The 27,193-nt window shown below is 35.0% G+C and overlaps 1 protein-coding gene across 1 annotated transcript in view; it reads right to left on the bottom strand.

Annotated features, from left to right (window-relative positions):
• LOC123563448 (leucine-rich melanocyte differentiation-associated protein-like) overlaps positions 1-26,037 on the bottom strand; it is a 32,923-nt gene extending 6,886 nt beyond the window's left edge. Inside the window, exons 1-5 of the mRNA XM_045356272.2 lie at positions 25,882-26,037; positions 16,399-16,499; positions 11,222-11,348; positions 9,753-9,892; positions 3,255-3,387 (exon numbers count right to left, since the gene is read on the bottom strand). Coding sequence (XP_045212207.1) covers positions 3,255-3,387; positions 9,753-9,892; positions 11,222-11,348; positions 16,399-16,499; positions 25,882-25,986 — 606 coding nt within the window. The 5' untranslated portion in view covers positions 25,987-26,037. The remainder of the gene's footprint in view (positions 1-3,254; positions 3,388-9,752; positions 9,893-11,221; positions 11,349-16,398; positions 16,500-25,881) is intronic.
• Positions 26,038-27,193: the final 1,156 nt, after the last annotated feature.

Below are 27,193 nucleotides of genomic sequence, written 5' to 3'. Positions count from 1 at the left end.
CATGTCAGTTAAGCATTTTGTAGCCATGCTGGACAAGACAACCATGATGCCCTACATCGATCAGAGTTTCACAGCTCGAACAGGTATAACAAGAAATATTTCTGCCAAATTTCTTTTAAACCTGAGCTGCAGATTATGACCAAGACATAAAAGGAACAAGAGGACCATGATGGTCCTGAATTGCTCACCTCTTCCCACATGACTCAGTTTTGAGTATGACATCGTTTATTCTATTATTTGACATAGTGACCTAGTTTCTGAACTCATGTGACCCAATTTTGAACCTGACCTAGGTATTATCAAGATAAAAATTCTGACCAATTTTCATGAAGATCCATTGAAAAATATGGTCTCTAGAGAGGACACAAGGTTTTTCTATTATTTGACCTATTGACCTAGTTTTCGAAGGTACGTGACCCTGTTTTGAACTTTACCTAGATATCATCAAGGTGAACATTCTCACTAATTTTCATGAAGATCTCATGAAAAATATGGCCTCTAGAGAGGTCACAAGGTTTTTCTATTTTTATACCTACTGGCCTAGTTTTTGATGCACGTGACCCAGTTTCAAGATCAAGATGAACATTCAGACCAACTTTCATACAGATCCCATGAAAAGTATGGCCTCCAGAGAGGTCACAAGGTTTTTTTATTATTTGACCTACTGACCTAGTTTTTTATGGCACGTGACCCAGTTTCAAACTTGACCTAGATATCATCAAGGTGAACATTCTGACCAATTTTCATTAAGATCCATTCAAGGGTATGGCCTCTAGAGAGGTCACAAGGTTTTTCTATTTCAAGACCTACTGACCTAGTTTTTGATTGCAGTTGACCCAGTTTCAAACTTGACCTATATATCATCAAGATAAACATTCAGACCAACTTTCATACAGATCCCATGAAAAATATGGCCTCTAGAGAGGTCACAACGTTTTTTCATTATTTGACCTACTGACCTACTTTTTGATGGCACGTGACTCACTTTCGAACTTGACCTAGATATCATCAAGATGAACATTCTGACCAATTTTTATGGAGATCCATTCACAAGTATGGCCTCTAGAGAGGTCACAAGGTTTTTCTATTTTTAGACCTACTGACCTAGTTTTTGACCGCACATGACCCTATTTCGAACTTGACCTAGATATAATCAAAATGAACATTCAGACCAACTTTCATACAGATCCCATGAAAAATATGGCCTTTAGAGAGGTCACAAGGTTTTTGTATTATTTGACCTACTGACCTAGTTTTTGAAGGCACGTGACCCACTTTCGAACTTGACCTAGATATCATCAAGATGAACATTCTGACCAATTTTCATGAAGATCTCATGAAATATATGGCTTCTAGAAAGGTCACAAGGTTTTTCTATTTTTAGATCTACTGACCTAGTTTTTGACTGCACCTGACCCAGTTTCGAACTTGCCTAGATATCATCAAAATGAACGTTCGGACCAACTTTCATGAAGATCCATTGAAAATTATGGCCTCTAGAGTGGTCACAAGGTTTTTCTATTTTTAGACCTACTGACCTAGTTATTGGCCGCACATGACCAAGTTTCGAATCTGACCTAGAAATCATCAATGTGAACATTCTGACTAATTTTCATGAAGATCCATTGAAAACTATGGCCTCTAGAGTGGTCACAAGGTTTTTCTATTTTTAGACCTACTGACCTACTTTTTGGCCGAACGTGACCCAGTTTCGAACTTGACCTAGAATTTACCAAGATGAACATTCTGACCCATTTTCATAAATATCCCATGAAAACTGTGACCTCTAGAGATGTCACAAGGAAAAGTTTATGCACGGACGCACGGACGACGGACGCTGCGCGATCACAAAAGCTCACCTTGTCACTTTTTGACAGGTGAGCTAAAAATAGATCCAACCTCAGAGGCACGGTTTTTTTGGGTTTTTTTTGCATCAAGATGGCTCAAGCAATATTTGGGGAATGTCCCGGAACTATTTCAAATTCAGACCAGTTTAGAAGGAAATTGCATTTGGAGATTTTTCTATTTTTAGCTCTGGCAAACTTGTTTTTTGAGAAACTGGATTACTATGCATAATCTTGGGAGATGGTCAACCAATGGACATTTCTCTGGCATTATTTCAAAATCAGAACAACCATTTAGGAGGAAATGTTCTTTGAATATTTTTCTATTCTTAGCTCTGATGGCCATGCTGGCACTCTTGATAAAGGGTCACCCAAAAAAACATTATTTAAAAATTCTGACAAGAAGATTTTAAAGTTTTCACAATATACATTTGCAGGAAAGTGAATGCTCTCTGGAAGCCATGTTTTTGACAAATTTGATTAACTTGTACACTTTTGGTAGTGGGTCACCCAAGGAACATTTGTGTGGTACAAGACACTATGTTAAGGTAGTTTTGTAAATTAGGATATAATTATAAAATTCAAAATGTAGAATATAATTAGACCCTGATTTAAGAATAAACTATGCAAATGAAAAAAACCTTAGTGGTGTGCTTGATATTTTGCTTGACTTATTTGAAAGCTTTGGATCTCACAAAAATTTTAATAACAGGAGTCAATGGGAAAATCACAACTTTAATGACATTTCTGTGAATAGAAATTTTCGTACAATGTAGATTTTAATGACTTTTTACAGTAGTAAAACAAGATATCATCTATCATATAGAAAAATAAAATGTATAGATCTACTGGTAGGTGCTTTTTTCTGAGACAATTCCCCATATTTTGAAATATCCACAAATTTAAAGCAAATGTGAAATGATTTAAAAACTGTAAACTGTAAGTAGAAAATGGTTGTCTGGTAGAATTTGCAAATTTAGAATACATCAGAGGAAAATCCTGAAAAGCCATGTCTGTGTAGTTTGCGGTTCGTAAGAACAATTACCAATCTTGATAAGTTTGCGGTTCGTAAGAACAATTACCAATCTCGATAAGTTTGCGGTTCGTAAGAACAATTACCAATCTTGATAAGTACTACACAAACAAACAATCTTGTACCAAGTGCTCACATTATTTCTAAATTATCTGAAAAGTCAGTAAATCAGTGATGATAGATAAGTGAATAACAATGATTCAAAACAGCAATATCTTACAATTCATATGAAACATGCAAGACTGTGCCATATACTATTTCATCTTTGCTAAATCTAAGCTTTGAATTTTCATCGCTTCATTTCTCTACTTCCATTGGTTTGTTTGACACATACAAGAGAATGTTTTTGAAACATATAATCTAACTGAAGAACTTACTGTATGTGGTTCATCAGAGCCTCTGACCACCGTCAAAAATGGACCAACACGTTTAGCTTCCTCCAGATCTGTTCCTGTAACCGGGGTCGAATCTAGGAACTTCAAATTGGGTAAATTATAAAGCACTTTATATCTGAAATAAAAAGATAAGCATTGATATAGAATTAGCAAATTCAACCAGTAGGCATGTATATGTATATATCACACATTTTAGCTGATCAGTATAAAGTATATGGAGAACTATCTTACTCACCATTGTATCAGCACCTATTCAAATCTGGTGTAAGTTCTGATGCACTTTTACTTATAAATTTTCATTAAAATAAGGACCATAATTGTGGCAACAGTACTTCAAATATTATTCCCCCTTTTTATTTAGACTTTCAGGTTTTGATGCACTTTCATTCTACCTCTGTTTTTAAACGGATTTGATTCAAACCAAGAACATATCACCACCAACATCAAATGAAATAAAGAGCATTCTGGTACAAATAATCAATGAATTATGCCCCTTTTATCCTTAAATAATTCAATGCACTTTCACTCTTTTTCTGTTTCAGTATTACAAGAGCACCACCAAGCAGGGCAATTTATCCTACCACTATGCATTTATCAGGCCGATATCTGCCTGCCGTGTAAACTTGAGCTTTATTCAGTCAATGCAGGTTTATACCGTCAATGCAACTGACGGACTACTTTTTCAAGTATATGTGCTATAGGCAATGTAAAACTGGGCCAAGAGTTCGAAGCTCAAACATTTCATCATTTTATGAGGACAACCACGGGAAAAAAAAATTGGTTCACTCTGTCCTAGTAAACCGCCATACGGAATAGTATGGTGACGGTTTTTAAAGTCTGAGATCGTCCTTGACTTTGTTTACTTGGCGTTCACTCATTTTTTTTAGTTAGAAATTTACACAAATAACTAGATTTAAGCAGTCGTTTATTGTAATTATTGGATCTAAACCATTCATGGTGGAAGGAATTTCATTGTCTTGTACGAAAATGAAGTAAATTGGACTATTTTAATATTTATTAAAATATTTAATTGACGACGACAGCATTTCCATTTATTTGATTCGTAAGTTCTTTACCTGTCCTGTATTTATCTGTCGTCCATATTCATTGGTTTAATTTAAAACGTGATTTCTTATTGGTCGGAATAGTTTATTTAACGACGCGCAAGGGTTTTCGCGCCACTTCTTGAAAATTATTGAGATCGTGTCACAATCTCGTACAAAATTATTTCGGTAGTAGAAACAAGAAGAAATATTTAAATAATAAGTACACTAGTGTTGTTTAATAAACAAACATGTAATCTAAAGGATAAATTAAGAGGAAATTCCCAGGAGCTTCTTGGAAGTTGGCGAGAAGGGTAACTTTTTGAAATTTAACATTGTCGTAAGACAGACTGTGAGAAGTGATAGAATCTAGACAAACCTTGAGAAGTGATTACATCTGCGTCGGCCAGATTATTCAGTAGAACACTGCAGTACAGTAGTGGAGTGGTTGTAGGGGTAGTTATAGAGACATAACGAATAATGAGCAAATCATTGCCATGATTCTTCTATGACTAGAGACAGCAGAAAAGACAATTTATACACCAGTGTACGTTTGTGCCGCGCATAATGGCCAAATCACGTAAAGGAGCACGGATCGATTATAAAAGAATGCACGAAGGGTCCGCAGAAAACGAGAGTGAGCCGACTGAGTCCGTCGTAGATGGCGCATGGAAACTGGAAAGGAGGTCGTCTTCTAAATCATTGATAGAAGAAATAAACGTTGAAGGAGATGATTCCGACATGGTAAAGATGAAAGAGGAGTTGGAGAGTCTAGAAGTCGAACAAGCGAAACTCTTAAAATCACGGGAGAAGGAAAATCTGCGTCAAAAACTGGTACAGAAAAGAGCAGAGGTCAACGCCCTGAAAGGTAAACAAAATGATCTTTCTAAACAAACGCCGATTAAATCAGAAATTTTAACAGAAATTGCAACGTCAAAATTGACAGTTAAGGATTTAAGACAATCCAAGAAATTAAGGAGAGCTGCAAGAAAGGAAGTAGAAAAATTAGGACTTTTCAGTTCGAGTGAGTCAGATACAAGTTCGGATAGTAGCAGCGATTCGGACAGTTCCACAAGTGTAGAGTCTGATGTTTTTAGTGATAATAATCAAGATAATGAAGTAAAGATTTCTAAGTCTAGGAAGAAAAAGCACAAAAGTAAACATAAAAAATCAAGCAGAAAGTCTGGTATTACTATGAAAGCTTCTGACAAGGTCAAAAACAAACAACGTTATCCTCACGCACAATTACGTTATGAATTTGTTAGCCGTCATATGTCTTTTCAGAATTTAGATGTTAATTTATTTGTGGCTGGCGAATTAGAAATAATTTCTGATCCAAAAACAAAAGCAGCAGAACAGGCAGGTCGTCTAGAGTTATTAAAGAGGATAATGTATTTGAACACTTCCCATGATTTTAAAATTTTAAAATCATATTATGCTGCGGTTCTGAGGGAAATAGAATTAGGTTCCAAATCATGGAATGATGATTTCACTTATTTGGAGTTAGTTCTTTTAAACAAAAGTAACTCTGCTAGCATGAATAGCAAGAGTTTTTCTCATCAGGGCGCCAAACCTAAGAAATACACATCCTTTCAAAACCCCAAACCAGACAATGCCATAGATGAATCACATGTATGGTTCTGTTCCCTTTTTCAGCGTAATCGTTGCGAACACAAAAGTGGACATACCATAGTGGTAAAAGGTAGGATGCGTTTAGCCCAACATATTTGTGCAACTTGTTGGATTAAAGATAAAGTTAAATTACAACACCCAGAAAGTTCTTCTTCCTGTCCTCATACTTTGTCATGACAACAAAATTTAAAAACAAAATACTTGAACGAGGAGAAAGTTGAGGATATTTTTCTGCCTAAATTTCTCTTTAGTCCAAGTATACAGGATCACAAATATTCAGAGACTTTAGCAGATTCACATATTTGCAAACACTCAAAATCTTGTAAGCTTTGCAAAGGAACAGGTAAAGGTCAACATATTATAAACAGTTCAGAAAAGGTTAAAATACATAAGTTAGTGAAGGATTCCGGAAAATTCAATTTCGAAGGTTGTCGTATTAAGATTAATCATAAGATCAATGTTGAATACATACGTTCTTGGTTAACTCATTTTGATTATAAAGATTTACTTGTATGTGATTTGTTGGAATTTGGTTTCCCTTTAGGCTTTGAAGGTAATGAAGATTTATTGTCGCCCACAAAAAATACATGGAAATATAAAAACTATAAAGGAGCCACTGAATTTCCAATAGAAATTGAGAATTATCTGGTAAAAGAAATGTCTCATGAAGCTGTTATAGGACCGTTTCAAAGTAATCCATTCAATCACAATCTGTTAATTTCTCCTTTAAATTCAGTACCAAAGAAGTCAGTATCAGAAAGACGAGTTATTTTAGATCTTAGTAGTCGCACATCAAATGCAGTCAACGACTATATAGATAAAGATGTTTACTTGGGTGAAACAGTGTCATTGGTTTTTCCAAAAATTGATGACTTTATTAAACTTATTTTAGCAAAAGGTCAAGGTTGTTTAATGTTTAAAAAAGACTTAAAACGAGCATATAGGCAAATCAGTATATGTCCTTCACAGTACAATTTAGTGTCATTTGTTTGGAAAAAACATATCTTTTGTGACACTGTGTTATCCATGGGTTTGCGGAGTGCAGCTTCAATATGTCAGAGAGTGACAAATGCTTTAGCATTCATTTTATTCAGTATTGGGATATGTATTCTTAATTACCTGGATGATTTCGCAGGTGTTGAGAGGCCTGAAAATGCTCAAATGGCATATTTAACTTTAGGCAAGGTTTTAAAGTACAGTGGTATTGAGGAATCTGTGGAGAAGAGTTGTCCCCCTTCCCATGTAATGACATTTTTAGGTGTAATGTTAATTTTATAATTTTGTTGTATTAATTTCTTTCGGTAACGGTCAAGTATAACAAATAGTATACAGATGAATTTCTTTCGATAACAGTCAATTATAATAAATAGTATACAGGTGTATTTGACGTTTCAGTTTGTTTGTATACGAATTTAGTTCATATCATGTTTGTTACACTGTTCAGTTCTAATGGTTTTATGGTTAGTTGCATTTTAATATTTGTTTTCAGAATCTCAGCTTGAAGTTTTGAGAACTGACTTAAAGGAATCCAACAAAAGAGCTTATGCTGAAGGTTCTCGCAGAAATCTCAGAATTCAATGGGAATCTTTTGTCTTATTTTGTTTGTATTTTAAATTATGAGGACAAAAAAATTCTTACCAGTTAAAGTTATGTCAAAATACATCTAAAAATTGGTTGTACCATCAATGTTGTACCACAGAAAAGTGGTCTCGGTTTTTCCCTACGGCCAATAATAAAAAAGTTTCAAAATAACCTATTTATTGTAATAAAAAAGGGAAGTAATTCAAAAACAAAAATTATTGTAAGAGAACAAAAAAGGACCTGCAAAATAAAAACGAGCACTGCAATGCAGAGCAATATACACAAAGCAAAGTCATATATGACCTTTGACCCCTAAGTGTGACCTTGACCTTGAAGCCAGTACACCAAAACATGCGCGCTGCACGTCGTCTCAGTGTGGTAAACATTTGTGCCAAGTTTCTTTGAAATCATTCAAGCAGTTCAAAAGTTACAGAGCGGACATGAAACACACTCATATGACCTTTCACTCCTAAGTGTGACCATGACCTTGAAGCTAGTCATCCGAAACTAGCACTCTGCATGTCGTCTCAGTGTGGTGAACATTTGTACCAAATTTCTTTGAAATCCTTCGAGCAGTTCAAGAGTTACAGAGAGGACACGAAGCACACTCATATGACCTTTGACCCCTTAGTGTGACCTTGACCTTGAAACGACACATTCAAAACATGCGTTCTGCATGTTGTCTTGGTGTAGTGAACATTTGTGTCAAGTTTCTTTGAAATCCTTCAAGGGGTTCAAGAGTTACAGAGCGGACACGAAATTGCTAACGGACGGACGTTCCTACATATGGATACTTATGTGGTTGCTCTTTTGTTCTCTCTATTGTTCTTTTAGCCACGTAAGAGAAAAATAGCCGCATAAAAGCCTTACAGAATGAATGACATCAAAGAAAAAGTACAGTTACCTATTGTTCCTATAGCCACCTAAGTATGCAAATGTGAGCTCGGACAGACGGACACGGGACCATAACATAATACATCCCTTGGGGCGTATAAAAAGGATTATATTATCTGTTCTATATCATTACCCACAACATATGACACAAGGGCCACAACTATGACAGAAATATTCCATGAATTGAGCCCCTTTAATAGGAGTGATCGTGTTTGTAAACAAATTCATTGTATTTTCTATTTTTAGAACTGATAAGACAAAGACCGGGTGGGCCGACGCCGAGCGTCCATGTTTTTTGTAAACAGTGATGTTTTTCTAACGGCTTAAACTTTCTTAAAACACAAATACTATCAATATTTTTTTGATCAATGGAAAGTCTATAAAACAAGCAATTTATTGATTACTTTTGATTATAAATTCGAAATTAAATGGATTAATTATGAACGCTTAACTTACAGTGTTTTTCCAAAATGTTTGGAGGATCGCTACGCCGCTATTAAAATCTTATGTCATTTAAAACGGATTTTCATTTTAAAAAGATATTTAAATGGGAAAATATGAAAATCCTAAGCATTTCAAAACTTTTTTTATTTTTAAAATCCATAAATGAGCGAAAAAGTTATTAAAAATTAAAAATTCAGATCCCATACACAAACGGTGTAAAAACATTTGTTTTACCCACCACCAGATAAACAGGTATTTATGCGTGACGTCATGGCGATCTCTCCTATAACATGAATTTCAGAGTGTTTGATGCACTTTCACTCTATCCCTGTTATCACTAGTACTTAAACTTAATCATCATCCATATTTATATTACAAGGTTCTTTTCACAATACAGCATCACAAAAGTTTAGCATACTATCAAAAAAATTATCCCTGGAGGTTTACAATGTGCATGCACAAGTCAGGTATGTGGGCAAAGCGAGGGTGTGGAGGCAGTAGGCCTCAAACATATTAAATTCTAGAAATAGAGTGACCACTTATAACTTTATAGGCATTGTTTAACTACTATTACTATAGGAAGTGCAAGAGATCCAAAACTAAAGAAATAACTGTCATGCAATTTACTTGTATGATATATTCAGTGCATCCTCTGACAGATTGTGCAAACAGATTCACAAGAATAAAGAAACTGGTGACACAATATGACCCAAACTGGCCTATATTTCAAGTAGTACTCTTCAATCACAAAAAAGCTGTAAGTACTTCCAAGTATTCTTCAAAGAACGGTAGGCAACATCTGACAATGTCAAACAAATACATCTGTAATACAAAGAGATCACATGACGGCCAGCTGACAAAGCAATGAAATGATAATAAATGTTACCTATATCTGGAATAATCTTCATCATCTTTGTCGTGTGCCGAGAGCTGGTTGGGACACGCTGCATTTCCCAGTAAACTTAAATATGTAAGTCTAGGAAACTTACTCTTTATCTCTTCTATTAAATGCTCTAAATCTGTTAACTGAAAGTAAATCAAAGCCTTGAGATGTCTGGTGGTTGCGGGTTTTGCTAGAGTTATTTTAATTTTAAATGCCAATCTATAAATATACATGTATAAGAAACAAATACTAATGTGCTTCATATCTAAGATAAACTCTGCCTGACCTTACATGAACAGCTGGAAGTCAGTGATGTAACCATAGGCTGGAATACCTAATCATTAACAGATCTTATATAATCTAAATGGCCAGTGTGAATGGATAGAGGATGAATAAGAACTGCTTGATCATTGATAATTCATCTGCATTGTTCATGAATGGGACAACTTTGTGTAGCACATGAACAAATTCCTTTGGATGTGATTTGGAATCAAATAAAGATGCTACATGAATGTCAGAAATACACTTAACTTTGGTAGTGGGATAAACCCGCAACCAAAAATTAATCTTAATTGTGGGAAATAGAAACATGAAAATACCTAAAGAAAGTAAAGTTTAGTATATCTTGAAAATGAACTGCTATGAAAATCATTAACATTCATTGCAATTGGGGACTTAATGGTAATTCAAGATCCATTAATTGAAATCCCATGTACAGAATATAGGCTATAGAGTGACAACTTCAGAATTAAGAAACTGAAAGAAAGGGAACACCTCTCCTAACATTTTTATGCAGTTATAAATAATTATTATAAGGTCAGTCTCTAAACAATGCTCTTCATGGTATAGAGGCTGACATGTACGTGTTGTACACTCTACAGGAAAATGAGTTGCATGTAGTGACTTGTTAAAATGGTATGATAAACACAAACCAAATTACCAATATTTTATTCTTTAACATTTTAAATCTAGGAATTCATGTCCCAAGGAAATAGTAATAAAATAGGGAGTCAGTGGCATAGCGGTTAGCAGGTTGGACTACAACGCCAGCGGTTCTGGTTCAAATCCCGACTAGAGCTCAGTGCTGGGTGATTTACATAAATTGGTACTGTTTCCTGCAGTATCAGCCTAGACTGGTGCTGGGGAGGTAAATATGATGCCTGTCGTGGACTCGGCTGGAAATAAGTTGTTCCATCCATTCCAGGTGGGGACTTTCGTCAACTAACCACGTTAAACAAGAAACTTTACCTTTTTTAATGTTGGCACAAAACATGAAATTTCTTAACATAGAGATTAATGATTTCACTAGATATCATGCCAACATATTTCTGTAGTATCTATCTGAATACACGTTGAAGACAATAGTGTCGAAACTCTTTATCATTTTAGTTCTGTTGATCTTATTTTGTTGGCTTGAAATCATACTGGTTTTGCTGGGACCCAAGCAGCAACAACAGAGGTTAGTGTTTTACCTTATTTTTGTTGAGTGTGAGAGTATGCAGCTGTTGCAAACGAGGGAACACAGTGGTGTCATCTATTTCATTGTTGTCTAAAACTAGCTCCTGCAAATGGCAAAAATCCTCAAGGCCCGTCAAATTCCTGAAAAACAAAAACTTAAGATGCTTAACACTTATGTCAAAATGAAACTCGCCCCATAAAATGAAAATATGATATTTGTATCACTTTGTAAAACAGGTCCTCTTCAGGCATTTGTTTAACATCCCCAAATCTAAAACTATAGATGCCCACGGGCAACATGTCAAGCCTGCCCTTTGACCCATAAATGTGACCTTGACCTTTGAGACAGAGTCAGGTCTCATTAAGTTAAACATTCATGCAAAATATAAACAAGATTCCTCAATGCATGTCAAAGTTATGGGCCAGATAAGATCTGACATGACCTTTGACCTCCAACAGGGCTCAAATTTAGACAAGCATACAAGCTAAATGCTAGTGGAATTTTAAAAGTAGCTAGTGGGTTTGAAATGTACTAGCTAATATCAGCTAGTCATTAATATAACAAGCAAATGTCTTCAGAGCTTTAATAAAGTTTAATTGTTTTGAAGGTACACATTTTTCTTCATGAAAGGAATGTTATCATTTATGTTTATGATATTTCATTGTTCAACAAAAATGGCACAAGCTATTTTAAGCTAACAGAAAATATTTTTGTTTGTGACTGGCTACTAACTGAGATTAATCAGTAAGTTTTGGCCAGTAAAATATTTATAGAGTAATTAAATATTATTAACTTAAGCCGGTAGCTTTTCATTTTAGCTAGTGATCAAAAAGGGCACCAGCTAATTTCAGCTAGTACAAACTATTGTTAAATTTGACCCCTGTCCAACTGTGACCTTGACCTTTGAGATAGGAATCTGAGGTTTGCGCATGATACTCGGTCTCACTGAGGTTAACATTAGTGCCAAATATAAACAAGATTCCTCAGTGCATGTCAAAGTTATGGGCCGGACAAGATTTGACATGACCTTTGACCTCCAGCTGTGACCTTGACCTTTGAGATAGGAACCTGGGGTTTGCGCACCACACTCTGTCTCACTGAGGTTAACATTCATGCCAAATATAAACAAGACTGCTCCATGCATGTCAAAGTTATGGTCCGGACAAACAAATCCAGATGCACGGATGCATGCATGCATGCACGCACATACACCAAACAGCCATTTGGGCAACTATGTCTTCGCATCCGCAAGCGGGCTCGACAAAAAAATGAAACCAGCAGAAAACAAAAATAAAACCTGGATGTTTAAAATGAAATGATAAGTATGGCTCTATTTCTCAAAGTCAACATGGAATAGAAAAGTCACAAAACAGATTGCAGTACTTTTACTGGTGCCTCTATCATGTAAAATTATATTCATTCAACAAGGCAAAGAAATAATAAACAACAGAATTATAGCTGACCATTTTCTCCTGAGAGCCCATCATCCTGATCAAATTACCAAATGCCAGAATGCTTTTTGAGTAAAGTGTGAAGAAACATCTTCTTTATACATAGAGGGTATTTGTTTGTTTTGAGTGAATATAGAATATATCTCACTAAGAAGAGAGATAATTCATTTGAGAATACAGTGCAAGTGAAAATTTGAAAACTGTCTAAGTTCAAGAGGAGATATATTGTCTACATTCATGTACAAGAGCTGTCAAGAACAGCAATGCTTGACTTTTCAACAGCCTTGTCAACTGAATGAATACAATGCATATCAGCTCATCAAAATTTCTTTTTTCTTGCAAGCTTTATTAATCTGAATTATGCAAATTGCATCAAATCTTAATCTCCGTGTGGGAAACAGACACACGTAAACAAACAATAATTTATATCAGACTCCTTGTGATTTAAAGACACACACAACATAAAGTTCCATTTCATCTTATTATTTCCAATATAACATTCTGAAATTCCTGTTAAGTAAAAATATTTGAAATGAGAAATATACTGTAAAGAATAAAACTCAACTTCGATTTTCATCCTGTTTTAAAGACATATCCGACCGTTTCCTATATGTGTATAGGCAAACATTTTCCTAAATACAGAATTTCTTTAAACTTTGTGTACTGACTGAGAATCAAGTTTAAAACGGAAATATGTAATAAAAATCATAGGTACAGGTGCTTGATCTTGAATTATCTGTCCTTGAAAATCAGAAAATACTCAAAAAATCCAATTTTCGAGGGCAGATAATTCAAGATTAAGGCAAGGAAACTGTGCATTTTAACTTATACTTCTGTTTTAGTCATCATTTGCATTCAGTATACAAAGTTTAAAGAAATTCAGTCCATGGGAAAGACCAGGACATTGAGGTTTCATTTTGTCATGTTCACAGTCTGAAGGACATTTGCCACAGTGTCTATATTGACATGGAGCAAATATTTCTTACAGACAGAATTTCTTCTTTAAACTGTGTTTACCGGTACTGACAGAGAATCAAATCAAAAACAGAAATACTTATGAAATAAAACAAATCATAGGTACTAGCCTTGGTCATGAATTGTCTGCCCTTGAAAGTCGGAAAATACTGAAAAATCTATTTTCAAGTTTAAAGAAATTCTGTCCATTGGAAAATTTTTGCCTATATGCATATAGGAAACTGTCAGATGTGTCTTTAAAAGAACAAGAGCTGTGCGTAAGACAGCAAATGCTCGACTATTCAAATTGTTGTCCCAGAAGAAGGAATATTACCCTAAATGTTAGAATATCTATAGAGTTTCAATCCAGTATCTGCATTAGTTTTGGAGATAGTAACTTGCATGCAAAACTTTAACAAGAAGTTTTAAGTTCACAGGGGATATAATTTGGCCAAAATGCATGTCAGAGTTATGGGACTTGATGCTATAACCTAGTTTTATAACCCTGAAGACACATGTAAAGTTTCAATTCAATATCTGCATTTGATTTGGAGATAGTAACTTGCATGCAAAACTTTAAGCAGGATTTTCTAAGTCCAAAAGGGGGCATAATTTGGCCAAAATCCATGTCAGAGTTATGGCTCTTATTGCTATCACCTAGTTTTATGACCCTGAAGACACACGTGAAGTTTCTATTCAATATCTGCATTGTTTTTGGAGGCAGTAACTTGCATGTAAAACTTAACCAGGGTTTTTTAAGTCCAAAAGGGGGCATAATTTGGCCAAAATACATGTCAGAGCTATGGGACTTGACCAAGTGAGGTAGGTAATTGACGTAAAAAAAGAAAAAATAAGTTTCAAAGCTATATGCCTTAAAATGATAGCCATATGTACTTGCATGCAAAACTTTAACCAGAATTTTATAAGTCCAAAAGGGGGTATAATTTGGCCAAACTGCATGTCAGAGTTATGGCTCTTGATGCTATCACCTAGTTTTATGACCCCGAAGACACATGTGAAGATTCAATTCAATATCTGCATTAGTTTTGGAGATAGTCACTTGCATGTAAAACCTTAACCAGGATTTTCTAAGTCCAAAAGGGCATAATTTGGCCAAAATACATGTCAGAGTTATTGGACTTGTCCCAGTGAGGTTAGTAATTGACCTAGAAAAAGAAAAAATAAGTTTCAAAGCTATATGCCTTTAAATGATAGCCATATTGTACTTGCATGCAAAACTTTAACCAAGGTGTGACGCCGACGCCAGGGTGAGTAGAATAGCTATAGACTATTCTTTGCATAGTTGAGCTATAAACTAGAACTAAATGCACAGTCTACAAGTAGATCAGCAAAGCTATCCCATGCAGTGAGTGATACATAATATCTCACTGAAAAAACACAGTACTCCATCAATTTATAACATATTAAATGAAAACAAACTCTCTTTTGGCTCATGAAATTTAGTGAGACTTAATTCTATGTTCTTAACTTCTTACAGTGGTTTCATACCATTTCATTTTACATATCTTTGACCAAAGATAATAATACAGAATATTCTGTCATTTATAAAAAACAATGTGCATTAACCATTTTGCTGGAACACTTAATGTTGTTATTAATCACAATAAAATTTTTGCAAGACTTGGAGCCATTGTGTGCAACGTTTACCATACCATTGTTACAATAATGTTAATGTAACCAGATGATGGGCTGTCTAGCCAGTGTAATTTTCTTTAATACCTAGCTGTCACTGTACAATACAATCAGCATTTATTTCTTAATGTGTCTTAGAACTGTTACTGACAGACAGAGCATTCTTGTAATTTTTCTCAAGCAGCTTAAAAAAAACAACTTTATAAACCTTGGCAAATACAGATGTAGAGTGATAATATGGCATTTTTGCAGTGAATACAATTCTGGAAGCTGGATCGGATTTGAAAGTGTATACACCGAGTCAAGCAAATTTTAGTTTATTCTGGGTAAAAGAAGCTTCGAGAATTAGTCCCCAATTATGGCTGTTAAATTAATACTGTAGACTTCATAAAACATAAACTTGCTCTTCCGAAGATAAGAAAAGTAAAGATATATGAAATTTTACCAAGTGTGATGAAAATAAGTGGAAAATTAAAGTTTTACCAAAACCCACATCACATTTTATCATATCTTATCTTAGTTTTATCTGTTCAAACAGTACATTGACAACATGTTGACAAAGACAAACTAATTACACTGATAATGGGTGGTACAACAAAAGAGGATTACAAGAAAAAGAAACTAACTTTAATTAACTTGCTAGTTCTAAATAAGTCTACATTCTAGCATAAAAATGCTGTTCTTGTCTCTTATCAGTGGTATTTGAACAGGAGAGAAAACGTGTGCTAACAGCGAGATTCTCGCACTCATGTGCTGCTTAAACACCTTTTTATATACGTGCATTCAGTGGCAAAGTGTAAATGTCATTCGGCCCCAAAACGGACAATTCAAAAGGAAATGATGTCAACTTAAAAACAACTCAGACAATTTAATGATGTTGAGTAACAGTGTATTCATTTGTCAGTTTTTACAAGTTTTATGCTAGAATAGCGTTAACGCATGTCCATTTTGTTTTATAACATCTTCAGAATCCCTCGGGATACGTTGGTACCTTTGCCCTACTGTGCTCGGGCACCAACCAATCCCTCGGGATTATGCAGGTGTTTGACTGAGCAAACTCTGTAATTGTGACACATTTAAAAGTATGAACAAACATAAATACACACATTTAAATATAACAGAAAACACTTACTTGACTTGGTTAAAGCTCAGATCTAATCTTGTTGTCACCTTTGAGTAATCTTCTATCAATTTTTGTGGTACAGACTCTATATCATGTCCTACATATGATAACTGAAAAACCAGAACACACAGAATATAGACATGGTGTCACACTTAGGTTAATGAGAACAAATATAATAACATAACACTCTCATGTACTGATCATACACTTGAACATGGTTTTAATCAGTTGATGCTTTACTGTCTTTACCATGTACAAATCATGCTGTATCAATCATTTGTTGGCAACATGATCTGTACACTGGCAACATGATCTGTACACTGTTGAATGTCTAATAATCAGTTGGTGGCAACATGATCTGTACACTGTTGAATGTCTAATAATCAGTTGGTGGCAACATGATCTGTCAACTGTTGTGATGTCTAATAATCAGTTGGTGGCCACACATTGTCTGTTCACTGTTGAATTGTCTATTATATCAGTTGGTGTACAACAATGATCTGTTACACTGTTGAATGTCTAATAATCAGTTGGTGGCAACATGATCTGTTCACGTGAATGTCTAATAATCAGTTGGTGGCAACATGATCTGTTCACTGTTGAATGTCTAATAATCAGTTGGTGGCAACATGATCTGTTCACTGTTGAATGTCTAATAATCAGTTGGTGGCAACATGATCTGTACACTGTTAAATGTCTAATAATCAGTTGGTGGCAACATGATCTGTACACTATTAAATGTCAAATTTTAATAATCAGTGGCATCTGTTCACTGTTGAATGTCTAATAATCAGTTGGTGGCAACATGATCTGTACACTGTTAAACGTCTAATAATCAGTTGGTGGCGACATGATCTGTACACTGTTAAATGTCAAACGTTTAATAATCAGTTGGTGGCAACATGATCTGTACACTGTTAAATGTTGTCAAACGTCTAATAATCAGTTGGTGGCAACATGATCTGTATATATATACACTGTTAAATGTCTTAGACATGACTGTCTAACAATCATTTTGTGGCAACATTTATCTGTTAAAAAATCTTTTGGTAGATAGATAGATAGATATCTTTATTGCCTCCTCATAGGGAGAGTATAATGCTTTCACTGTGTTGCCACAAAATGACTGTTTGACATTTACAGAATACAGACCATGTTTTCTTATAAACTTATACTGTCTATATGATATGCCTCAACATTGTACAGTTCATGCTGTAACAAACTGATTCTATGCTGTCTTTAAAGTAATTAATATTGCAACTAAATTATTATTACACATATAAAATGTGCAGATCTACAGATTGCGGGGTCGTGAGTCTGAGCGCTTGGTGAGGCGAATGTTCTCCATGATTATTTGATAAAAGACATTGTGTCTGAAATCAAACGTCCTCCACCTCTGATTAATGTGGGGAAGTTTGTCCTGATACTGATTCCAGGAACACTGGTTAGGTTAACTGCCCGCAGTTACGTAACTGAAATACTGTTGGAAAACAGCGAACAAAACATATAAAATGTACAAGAATTAGACTATGACTTAGACTATGTTTACAATTTACAGGCCATGTTGTCAGCAAATCTTGCATTCAATTTTCTGTGTTAATGATAAAACCAACTGATATTTTATGCACAGGAATACACTAACAAAATGATTCTACAATATCATATCACTGTTGAGATCATGTAGAAACTGATTCTTAGACTGTTTGTTCAAAAGGTGGTTAATCAGATTTTGATCATGTAATGGAATTTTTCGAAAGTTTAACAAATGATTATTAATTTTACTCTTATAAAATATGTTTACTGAGTGCTTAATGCAAAAATAAAGCTAGAAATTCTGTTGAAATCAAAAGAAATAGTCCACTTTTTTAATATTTCCATTTGCCAAAGATAACTTGGTAATAGTGTTAAACAATGTGTAAATCACATTGTTTAACACTATTACCAAGTTTCTTTTTATAATGTTAATTGTTGACTATCCAATAGATAAAAGGTGCCTGAAGTCGTTATCTTTGGCAAATGGTGAATCATATTATACAAACTTATTGTGCAGAAATATTTTGAAAATGTGTACTTGTTAATGGGCAGGTCTGTTTAATTGATTAGATCAAATACAAATTCAGTAAGTGATACAAGTGTTGATATATATAGTAGAGAAAATTTATACGAACTAAATCACCACCACAATATACCAGACCAATTACGGCAAAGCCCCTAGCTATTGCTTATATATGTAATATATATATATATATATATATATTGCTTACTATATAATTATACTTCACAAACAGGAAATTTGTTTTTCAAACTCATATATTTACTTTGAATTGCATATTAAATTGTGGAGTATGAAAGTCTGTAACAAGATGTAGGGGAACAACCTAGAAAGAATTATAGCTTACTTTAATCAATCGCCCTTACAACACACAAACTTGACCTGATACTTCCTACCAAGGTTAATCAAAGTCTAATAAAATTGTGCCTTTGAAACTTGATCCACTTGTTTATATTCATATTATGTTTATACTCATGTTATGAATAAGTAGGCAAAGCAATTAGTAAGCATATCTCTGTACTGCATTCAGCCAGAATTATTCCCTTCCCCTTTTTCAACTCTGAAAATTACATTCTTGTTTTTATTTAGTTTTTGTTGATTAAAGGTTTACATCAAAGCTTTTAATGATGCATATGATACCATCAACTGATCTGAGGCAGGAAGCAAAACAACATTGAAACAAAAACTGTATGTATAAGTATGTAAACATACAAAGTAATTAAAAGTTCTGTGATATTTGTCTAAAATAACTGTGAAAGCATCTGGAATATTAATATTTGTAATCAGGACAATGTGAAAGTGTTTTACTTAATAATCTTTGTGTAACTTAAGTGCTCCATGTATGACAATCAATTCAATTCAATATAAATCTACTTATTAGCTTCAAAACTGAAAATTAAGTTTCTAAATTGTGAAATTTTAAAATTCAATACTTTCAACACTTAATAAAAAACAACAACTGTCGGAGGACAGTAATACTCGACTATTCAACAGCCTTGTCAATTGAATGAATATAAAAGTTGAAAAAGGGGCATAATTTTGTAAAAATACAAAACAGGGTTATGGAATCTGTACAGTCCATATCAACTCATGACAATGGACAATTGTGTGAAGTTTTAATCCATTGCCATTAGCGGGTACTGAGATACCAGCTTACATACAAAAACTTAACCAAAAACTGTTAAGTCGAAAAAGGGGCATAACTTTGTGAAAAAGTAAAACAGAGTGATGAAACCTGCATGCAATGTAAGTCAGTTTATCACAGTGAATGAGTGTGTGAAGTTTCAATCCATTCCCACTAGTGGTTACTGAGATACCAGCTTACATACAAAAACTTAACCCAAAGCTGCTAAGTCGAAAAAGGGACATAATTTTGTAAAAATGCAAAGTAGAGTTATGGAACCAGTGCACTGCATGTCAGATCATGACAGTGAACAAGTGTGTGGAGTTTCAATCCATTCCAATTGGTGGGTACCTGAGAAAACAGCTTACATACAAAACCTTAACCAAAATTTTCTAAGTCGAAAAAGTGGCATAGTTTTGTAAAAATGTAAAATAGAGCTATGGAACCTGTACAATATAAGTCAATATAAATAACTGTGATCAACTTATCACAGTTAATAAGTGTGTTAAGTTCAATCCATTCCCACAAGTGGTTACTGAGATATCAGCATACAAAAACTTAGTCAAGTTGGGACGTGGACGCCGACGCACGGGTGAGTCCAAAAGCTCTACCTATTCTTTGCATAGTTGAGCTAAAAATTAAGAATAATAGAAATTTAGGCTATTTGTTTAGGTTTACAATGCCCAAACTGAATGATGGACCAATCCATTTTAGAAATTTAGCAGGGTAAAGGCTAAACATGGGGATTTTTTTCCAGAATGGGGAGCAAGTTGCAAGTTACTATATTTAGTTAACAACTTTCCTATTTGAGTAACAGTGAAAATACATGGAATCATTTTCCTAACGGGGCCAGGAAGTTTCCCCTACTGATCAAACTATTCATTATTCACCATATCTAACAACTTTACATAACTCATCAAACAACAGGACATCCGTAAGCTTATTTACTGAACAGTAAACAATAGATGATTCATTTTTTGTTTGTGGAGATGTATGAATAAAAAATTATCAATTACAATTAACATTATTATCATTAGAAACATGATTAATGTGGTAAAACTTGATAATAACATATCTCAATTATCAACTTTATCACTATAACCACAAAAAAACTTCCTTAACTAATAATCTAAAAGGAAGTCTTATGATTACCACTCATCATCAAAATGTCCTCCTAACGCATGTGACATTGTCTGTGGTATATATTTACATCAAATAATAGAGTATAATATATGTTATTATTACATACTCGTTCCTATTCCCCGTTAAGTTACACAGGTACCGGAAATGTCAATATTTTTCCATATACTGATGCCTGAATTTTATATCAGGCACGTGACGTAATTCAGTGTGTGTTGTTGCACTATTTTTTCTATTTAGTTCAGTATTGTCAATCCTATTCAGGCTATTGAACATATTTATGATATTTCCATAATATCTATACGTGTACATGTAGATGCATATGTAACAAAAAGGTTATTATCTTTGCATCGGGAAATATGCACTCGTTCTTCTGCGGAGGAATATAATTGCGCTCCTAAAGTCGCGCAATATTTCTGCTGAAGAACTTGTGCATATTTCCCGATACAAAGCTAATAACCTATAAATTTATTACTTAAAGATTTAGTTAACTCTATTATCTTTTCATTTACAAAAATCTGCTTGGGCAGAGACGTAAGATGATTTGGCAGAAAAAACAACAAAAGGTTTAATGATATATAGATAGATGAAATGGTCAGTAAACTCAGTAAATTATTAATAAAGACAGCGAAGATAATGGTGAAATATGTCAACATGATATAGCAAAGTAAACAAACACAATAATGCCGTGCTGAGTTATCAGCAATGGTTAGTACTTGACATACAAGTTGGGGTGTAGTTTTTCTTATACAAAACAGATCATTAACTTGGCTAAAGATCTAAACTGTGAAGAACTTAGTTCAACATTCACTGTGTAGACAGCCTTTATATGCCCATTGTCAGGCCAAAGTCAGGTCTAACACTTTTATTGCATTAATCTAATATATGAGGATATGAGGTTCTACTATTTTTCTATTTTAAATATAATATGACATGTAAAACAATGTTGTGCCCAATTCAGACATTGGAGAGTCACAACTGACTTTAACTTAAATGTATAATTAGGAAGATGAAAATATACTCACACTATCATTTAGCTTAACTGAGACAATATATATCAAACTTATTTTTTTTAATTTTAATTCTTATAATTATACTTCACATAAAGGCTATTAATTGAAGTCTATTGGTTATGTCTGAAATTAAAATGTAAAATGATAAGATAATGAAAATAAGCATGTACACCGTGTATATGCATATGGGATTCCTCTCTGTGGTAAATGAGAAAACGGATCCCTCTCTGTTCGCGCAAAGGACACTCTTTGTGGAAAACAATGAACTCCAAGTAAGTCCAACGTCAGAGAGCTCAGAAAATCAAAATTTTCGTCGTGAACACAGGTTTGTGCATAAAAACATTATGAACAATGGGAAGGCATAGCTATATACCATTGCCTTTTTATGGTTACATTAATTTTGTGTTATCAGTTGACACAAGTCCAAATGAAGATGGAATGTAGCCTGAGGTACTGGCTCGGATGAACATCTTGCGATGTTTATGAAACTTAAATACGACTTTCCTTGAATATAGCAAGTATCTAATACCTTAGATGTGAAGCCGTTGATCCAATCTTATTTATAAATACACAATAATTATGTGGTTATTTTCATCATAGTTCCTTAAAAACGCTCTACTTTCGATTTCGTTAATGCACGGGATCCCTCTCGGTCGGCTCAATTTTGCCTCACAGGATCCCTCTTGACTCTCTGCACATGGCACGGGAATCCTCTCGGACACAATTAATTTTCTATCTCACCGGCGCCCTCTCAATTTAACTTCAGCAGTTCAGTGTTAGAGTTATGAGATGGTGTTCGTATTTAAGAGCACCACAACAACAATAGGTTATTAGCTATGCACGAGTTTTGCAGTGGAAATAGACTGCACGACTTTAGGAGTGCAATATTCTTCTGCTAAAGAACGAGTGCATATTTACCACGAGTGCATATTTACCGATGCAAAGATGATAACCGTTTTATTACATACGCATACAATGTAATGTAACTACTGTAAATTTGTTCAATAGTCTGAATAAGATTGACGATACTGAACTAAATAAAAAAGTTAATGCCACGACACACATTAAATTACGTCACACATCCGACATGAAAGTCAGGCGTGAGTGTATGGAAAAATATCGATGTTTCCAGTACCATCGTAACTCATCGGGAAGTAATAATACAGACTTGTGTGCCCGGGTGGACAGGGTTTTGTTATGGTACAGATGTATCCCTGAATGCCCCCTTTTCAGACTAGCTATGCATGAATGGCCCCTCTTTGTATCAAATCAAATTATAGGCTACAATTTCTAGTTTAACAGTAATACTCGAGTATCGATAAGGTATAGGTAAATTTGATAATAAAACAAGCAAATTCGATGAATTGGTATCCCCCGCCGAAAGGGTTTGTGGTGAGGAATGGCAAAAAGATATATCCAGCAAAAAGTTAAGGATGTTAATAAGAAGCAAATAATTTCATTAGTCAAAATCAATTTAACAGAAAACAAATGTTTAATTAAAGAGTACATAATAAATGTATGATACTTTGATCCTGACTTAAGAATTTATTTTGAATGGGATATGCTTACTGTAATAAGCTTAGCTTTTACAATTAAATGCAGTTAATTGAAATGTGAGCTTGAAGTTTAACGGGAATGAAATATTGTCTTTGAGTGGTTTGGCACCAGGTGTTGCTGTTTTACATGTACATTAAAAGATCAGATGTCCTTAAGAGAACACAGGTAAGATATCTTGAAACGGCTGAGGGCAAGGTTTGTGCAGTCACAACATAACATGTTGAAGGTTTGAACATTTAAAAAAAAAAAAAAAAGGAATGGAAATATATATATCTATATATAGATATATGTATATTTATTTTTTAGGGGGTGGGGGTGCAGGGGAATGGGAGAGGAAACAAAATTTCACATGTTGATTATAAATATTGACTGAAAATTAAAAATTAAAAAAAAAAAAAGGTAAAAGGGTGAAGTTGGAGTGGGGGGGGGCAGAGGATGCATGATCAGTGGTGGGCATGACTGGATGGGGAAGTGAGGTGGGGGAATGGTACAACTTGGAAGGTTTGAAAAAAATTTAAAAAAGAAATGAAAAAAAAAAAAAAAAATTTTTTGGGGGGAGGGGGTGTGACCAAGGCAAGTGGGTGACCAGGTGTGGGTGCGCAACTTCACATGTTTATAATAAATGTTCACAGAAAAGAATGAAAGAAATTTAATAAAATTCTGCCAAATGGTAAGTTTGTAATGTACAAATATGTGGATATGTGATAGACAATTAAAGGGCAATAACTCTGAAGTTACAAAAAGAAATCCTTACAAAATTGTCTGTGCACAACCACATTATAGTGCTCTAAATTCTGTTAAAGTTTCATAGTTCTAGGTCAAATATGTCAAAAGTTATGATGCAGAAATTGGCATATCTATAGATCTATAGTACCCTATATAGTTAACACTAGAAACTTCTAAGGGCCATAACTCTGGTGTTACTTGGGCAATCTGTCTGAAACTTGATGGGCCCCATAACCTCATAGTGGTGAACATGTATATGAAGTTTGTTTGAAAAAAATCTAAAATAAGGAATGAATTTTTTTTTTTTTTTTTGGTGTGGGTGGGGGGGGGGGGGGGGGGTCAGGGGGTAAGGGGGGGGGTGTGTGATCAAGGTAAGGGGGTGACCAGGTGTGGGTACACAACTTCACATGTTTACAATAGATGTTCATGGAAAAGAATGAAAGAAATTTAATGAAATTGTACCAAATGGTAAGTTTGTTATGTACAAATATGTGGATTTTTATACAATTAAAGGGCAATAACTCTTAATTTACAAATAAATCCAAATGAAATTGTGTGTACACAACCACATTATGGTGATCTAAATTCTGTTTAAGTTTCATAGTTCTAGGTCAAATATATCAAAAGTTATGATGCAGAAATTGCCATATTTATAGTACCCTATATAGTTAACACTAGAAACTTCTAAGGGCCATAACTCTGGTGTTACTTGGGCAATCTGACTGAAACTTGACGGGCCGCAAGAACTCATTGTGGTGAACATGTATATGAAGTTTTAAATAAATATTCCCAACCATTTCCTAGATATGGCTCCGGACGGACGGACGGACGGACGGAAAGACGGAAGGACGGACGGAAAGACGGACGGAAGGACGGACGGACGGACGACACCAAAACTATATCCCTCCGACTTTCGTCGGGGGATAATAAATATTAATTTTATGTGAAATTGCTGATTTATTTTCAATTCTAAAGCATATTTAAAGGGAAGTAAAAACACAATGATTTATTTCCCTTAGAAAAAGATGCCGTTTTCAATAAGAATACCATCTCAAAATTCTAACATTGAAGTTGAGGGTGCCGGTGCCGATAGAAAATTTTGTCGAAGAGGGTTCCCATGCTGGGTGCAGAGAGTTTAGAGGGATCCTGTCAAGCAAAATTGCACCGACTGAGAGGGATCCCGTGCATTAACGAAATTGAAAGTAGGGCGTTTTTATGGAAACAGGATGAAAATAACCACATAAAGTGTATTTACAAGTAAGATGGGATCAATGACTTCATATCTAAGATACTAGATATTTGCTATATTCAAGAAAAGTCGTATTTAAGTTTCATCAACATTGCACGACGTTCATCCATTCAGTACCCTCCGCCTACATTCCATCTTCGTTTGGACTTGTGTCAGCTTATAAAACAGCTGTAATGATAAAAAAGCAATGGTATATACATGTAGCTTCGTCTTCCCAGGGCTCATATGCTTTTTATGCCTAAAAATGTGTTCAAGACGAAAATTTAGATTTTCTGAGCTCGCTGACGTTGGAGTTCACTGTTTACCAAAAAGAGTGTCCTGTGCGCGAACAGAGAGGGATCCGTTTTCTCATTTACCACAGAGAGGGATCCCATATGCAACAAGTCTAATATATTTTGGAGTAATTTCTAAAATCTGTTATTACAAGTAGACAAGCTTACTGCTGCTTTTTTATTTCTGACATTTGCAGCCATCGCAGTTACAACTGACCTGTCACAATATAACAACAAACTGTATGCGTCGGATTAGTTCGACTTTTATTATAAGTATAGTCGTACTTTCACTTTCAAAAGCAAGTTAATTAAGACTCCTATACACTGACAGCAATACAGAAAGAAAAAACAATTAATACCTGTCCGTCCTGAAAATTTTCGCAAGAAAAATCTTCCTCCTCAGTTATATTTTGATCCTTGACCATTTCGGAATTTTGTCCACTGTCAATTGGTACATCCGCCATTTTGACATTTTATTTCATTAGATAATCACGTGACGGTCACATGATGAAACGTAAGATCATATACCACTAAATACACCAAGACCGGTTCACTTCTCCTGGACCGCCGAGACGAGGGAACATATGTCGCTAACTAGGTCAACATGTATATTGTCACGTATATTGTCATACGGCCTAGTTAGCGACACATGACTGACATCGGCGGTGGTGGCCTTAAAAAGAGTACAGCAACCGAAGTTAAATCATCTCATTGAGCTACCACTGTCGACTACGCATCCTGTTGCCGGGGCACTTGGGTTCGTTACCATCGTTCTCCATCTTCGACGTCTACCGGCTTTTACCTTTGCTTTTACCCGAGCTGGATGTCCATGACTATATATGGTACACGGGCGTGTTCATCTGGCAGGATGAGTCGCAGGGGTGTGCGACTTTTCATCCGACGTTTTTATCAACTACCGATGGATTTGGAAGAATTAACAGCTGGTATATAGAGCAGCATGATCGGCTGGTTCGATTATGCTTGGATTGACCTACGGATTGACCTACGGGAGAGCAGAAGACTGGCGTTCCGGCTGTAACGACGATGAGCAGGCTGCAGGGACAACGGAGATAGCTTCAATGAGATGGCATTTCATCGGCCACCACGTTTTAACACCATGAGGGCGGCGGCGAGGCGAAATTTAGCACTAGAAGGCGTAGTGCACCATCATTTAAGTCTTTAAGAAGACCGAACTGAAGTCTACATAATGACGTCATCAAAAGTCGGACCATCAAGGCTGCCGTGAGATGACATGAGAATTTAACTACATTAGATGAACATAACTTTAGAAGATAACAACTTTAGAAGATAACAACCTTGGAAGATAACAACTTTAGAAGATAACAACGTTAGACGTAACTTTAGAAGAACATAATGATGTTAGACGAATGCTCGCCCATATGGGAATACCCGGTGGCGAGGATAAATAAACTAAAACACACACACACACAAGGCCGGTTCACTTGTAAACATTTAACAAAACAAGCTTTAAAGGCTTAAAGGATATCAAAAGACATATAATAGTGCTATTATAACAGTAGCTCGATCTGGGATGCTGTATTCGGCTCGAGTGGATTTTTGCCAGATCGGAAACATTACAAAATAATCTGCAAGGTCTAGAACTGTGGGAACAGGACAAGACTAAGGTATCAACTGCAACCCCGATATTAA

Source organism: Mercenaria mercenaria, chromosome 2, assembly GCF_021730395.1.
Source record: "Mercenaria mercenaria strain notata chromosome 2, MADL_Memer_1, whole genome shotgun sequence".
NCBI lineage: Eukaryota > Metazoa > Mollusca > Bivalvia > Venerida > Veneridae > Mercenaria > Mercenaria mercenaria.
Note: the sequence above shows the minus strand (reverse complement) of the source record. Positions and strands in the feature narration are given on the sequence as shown.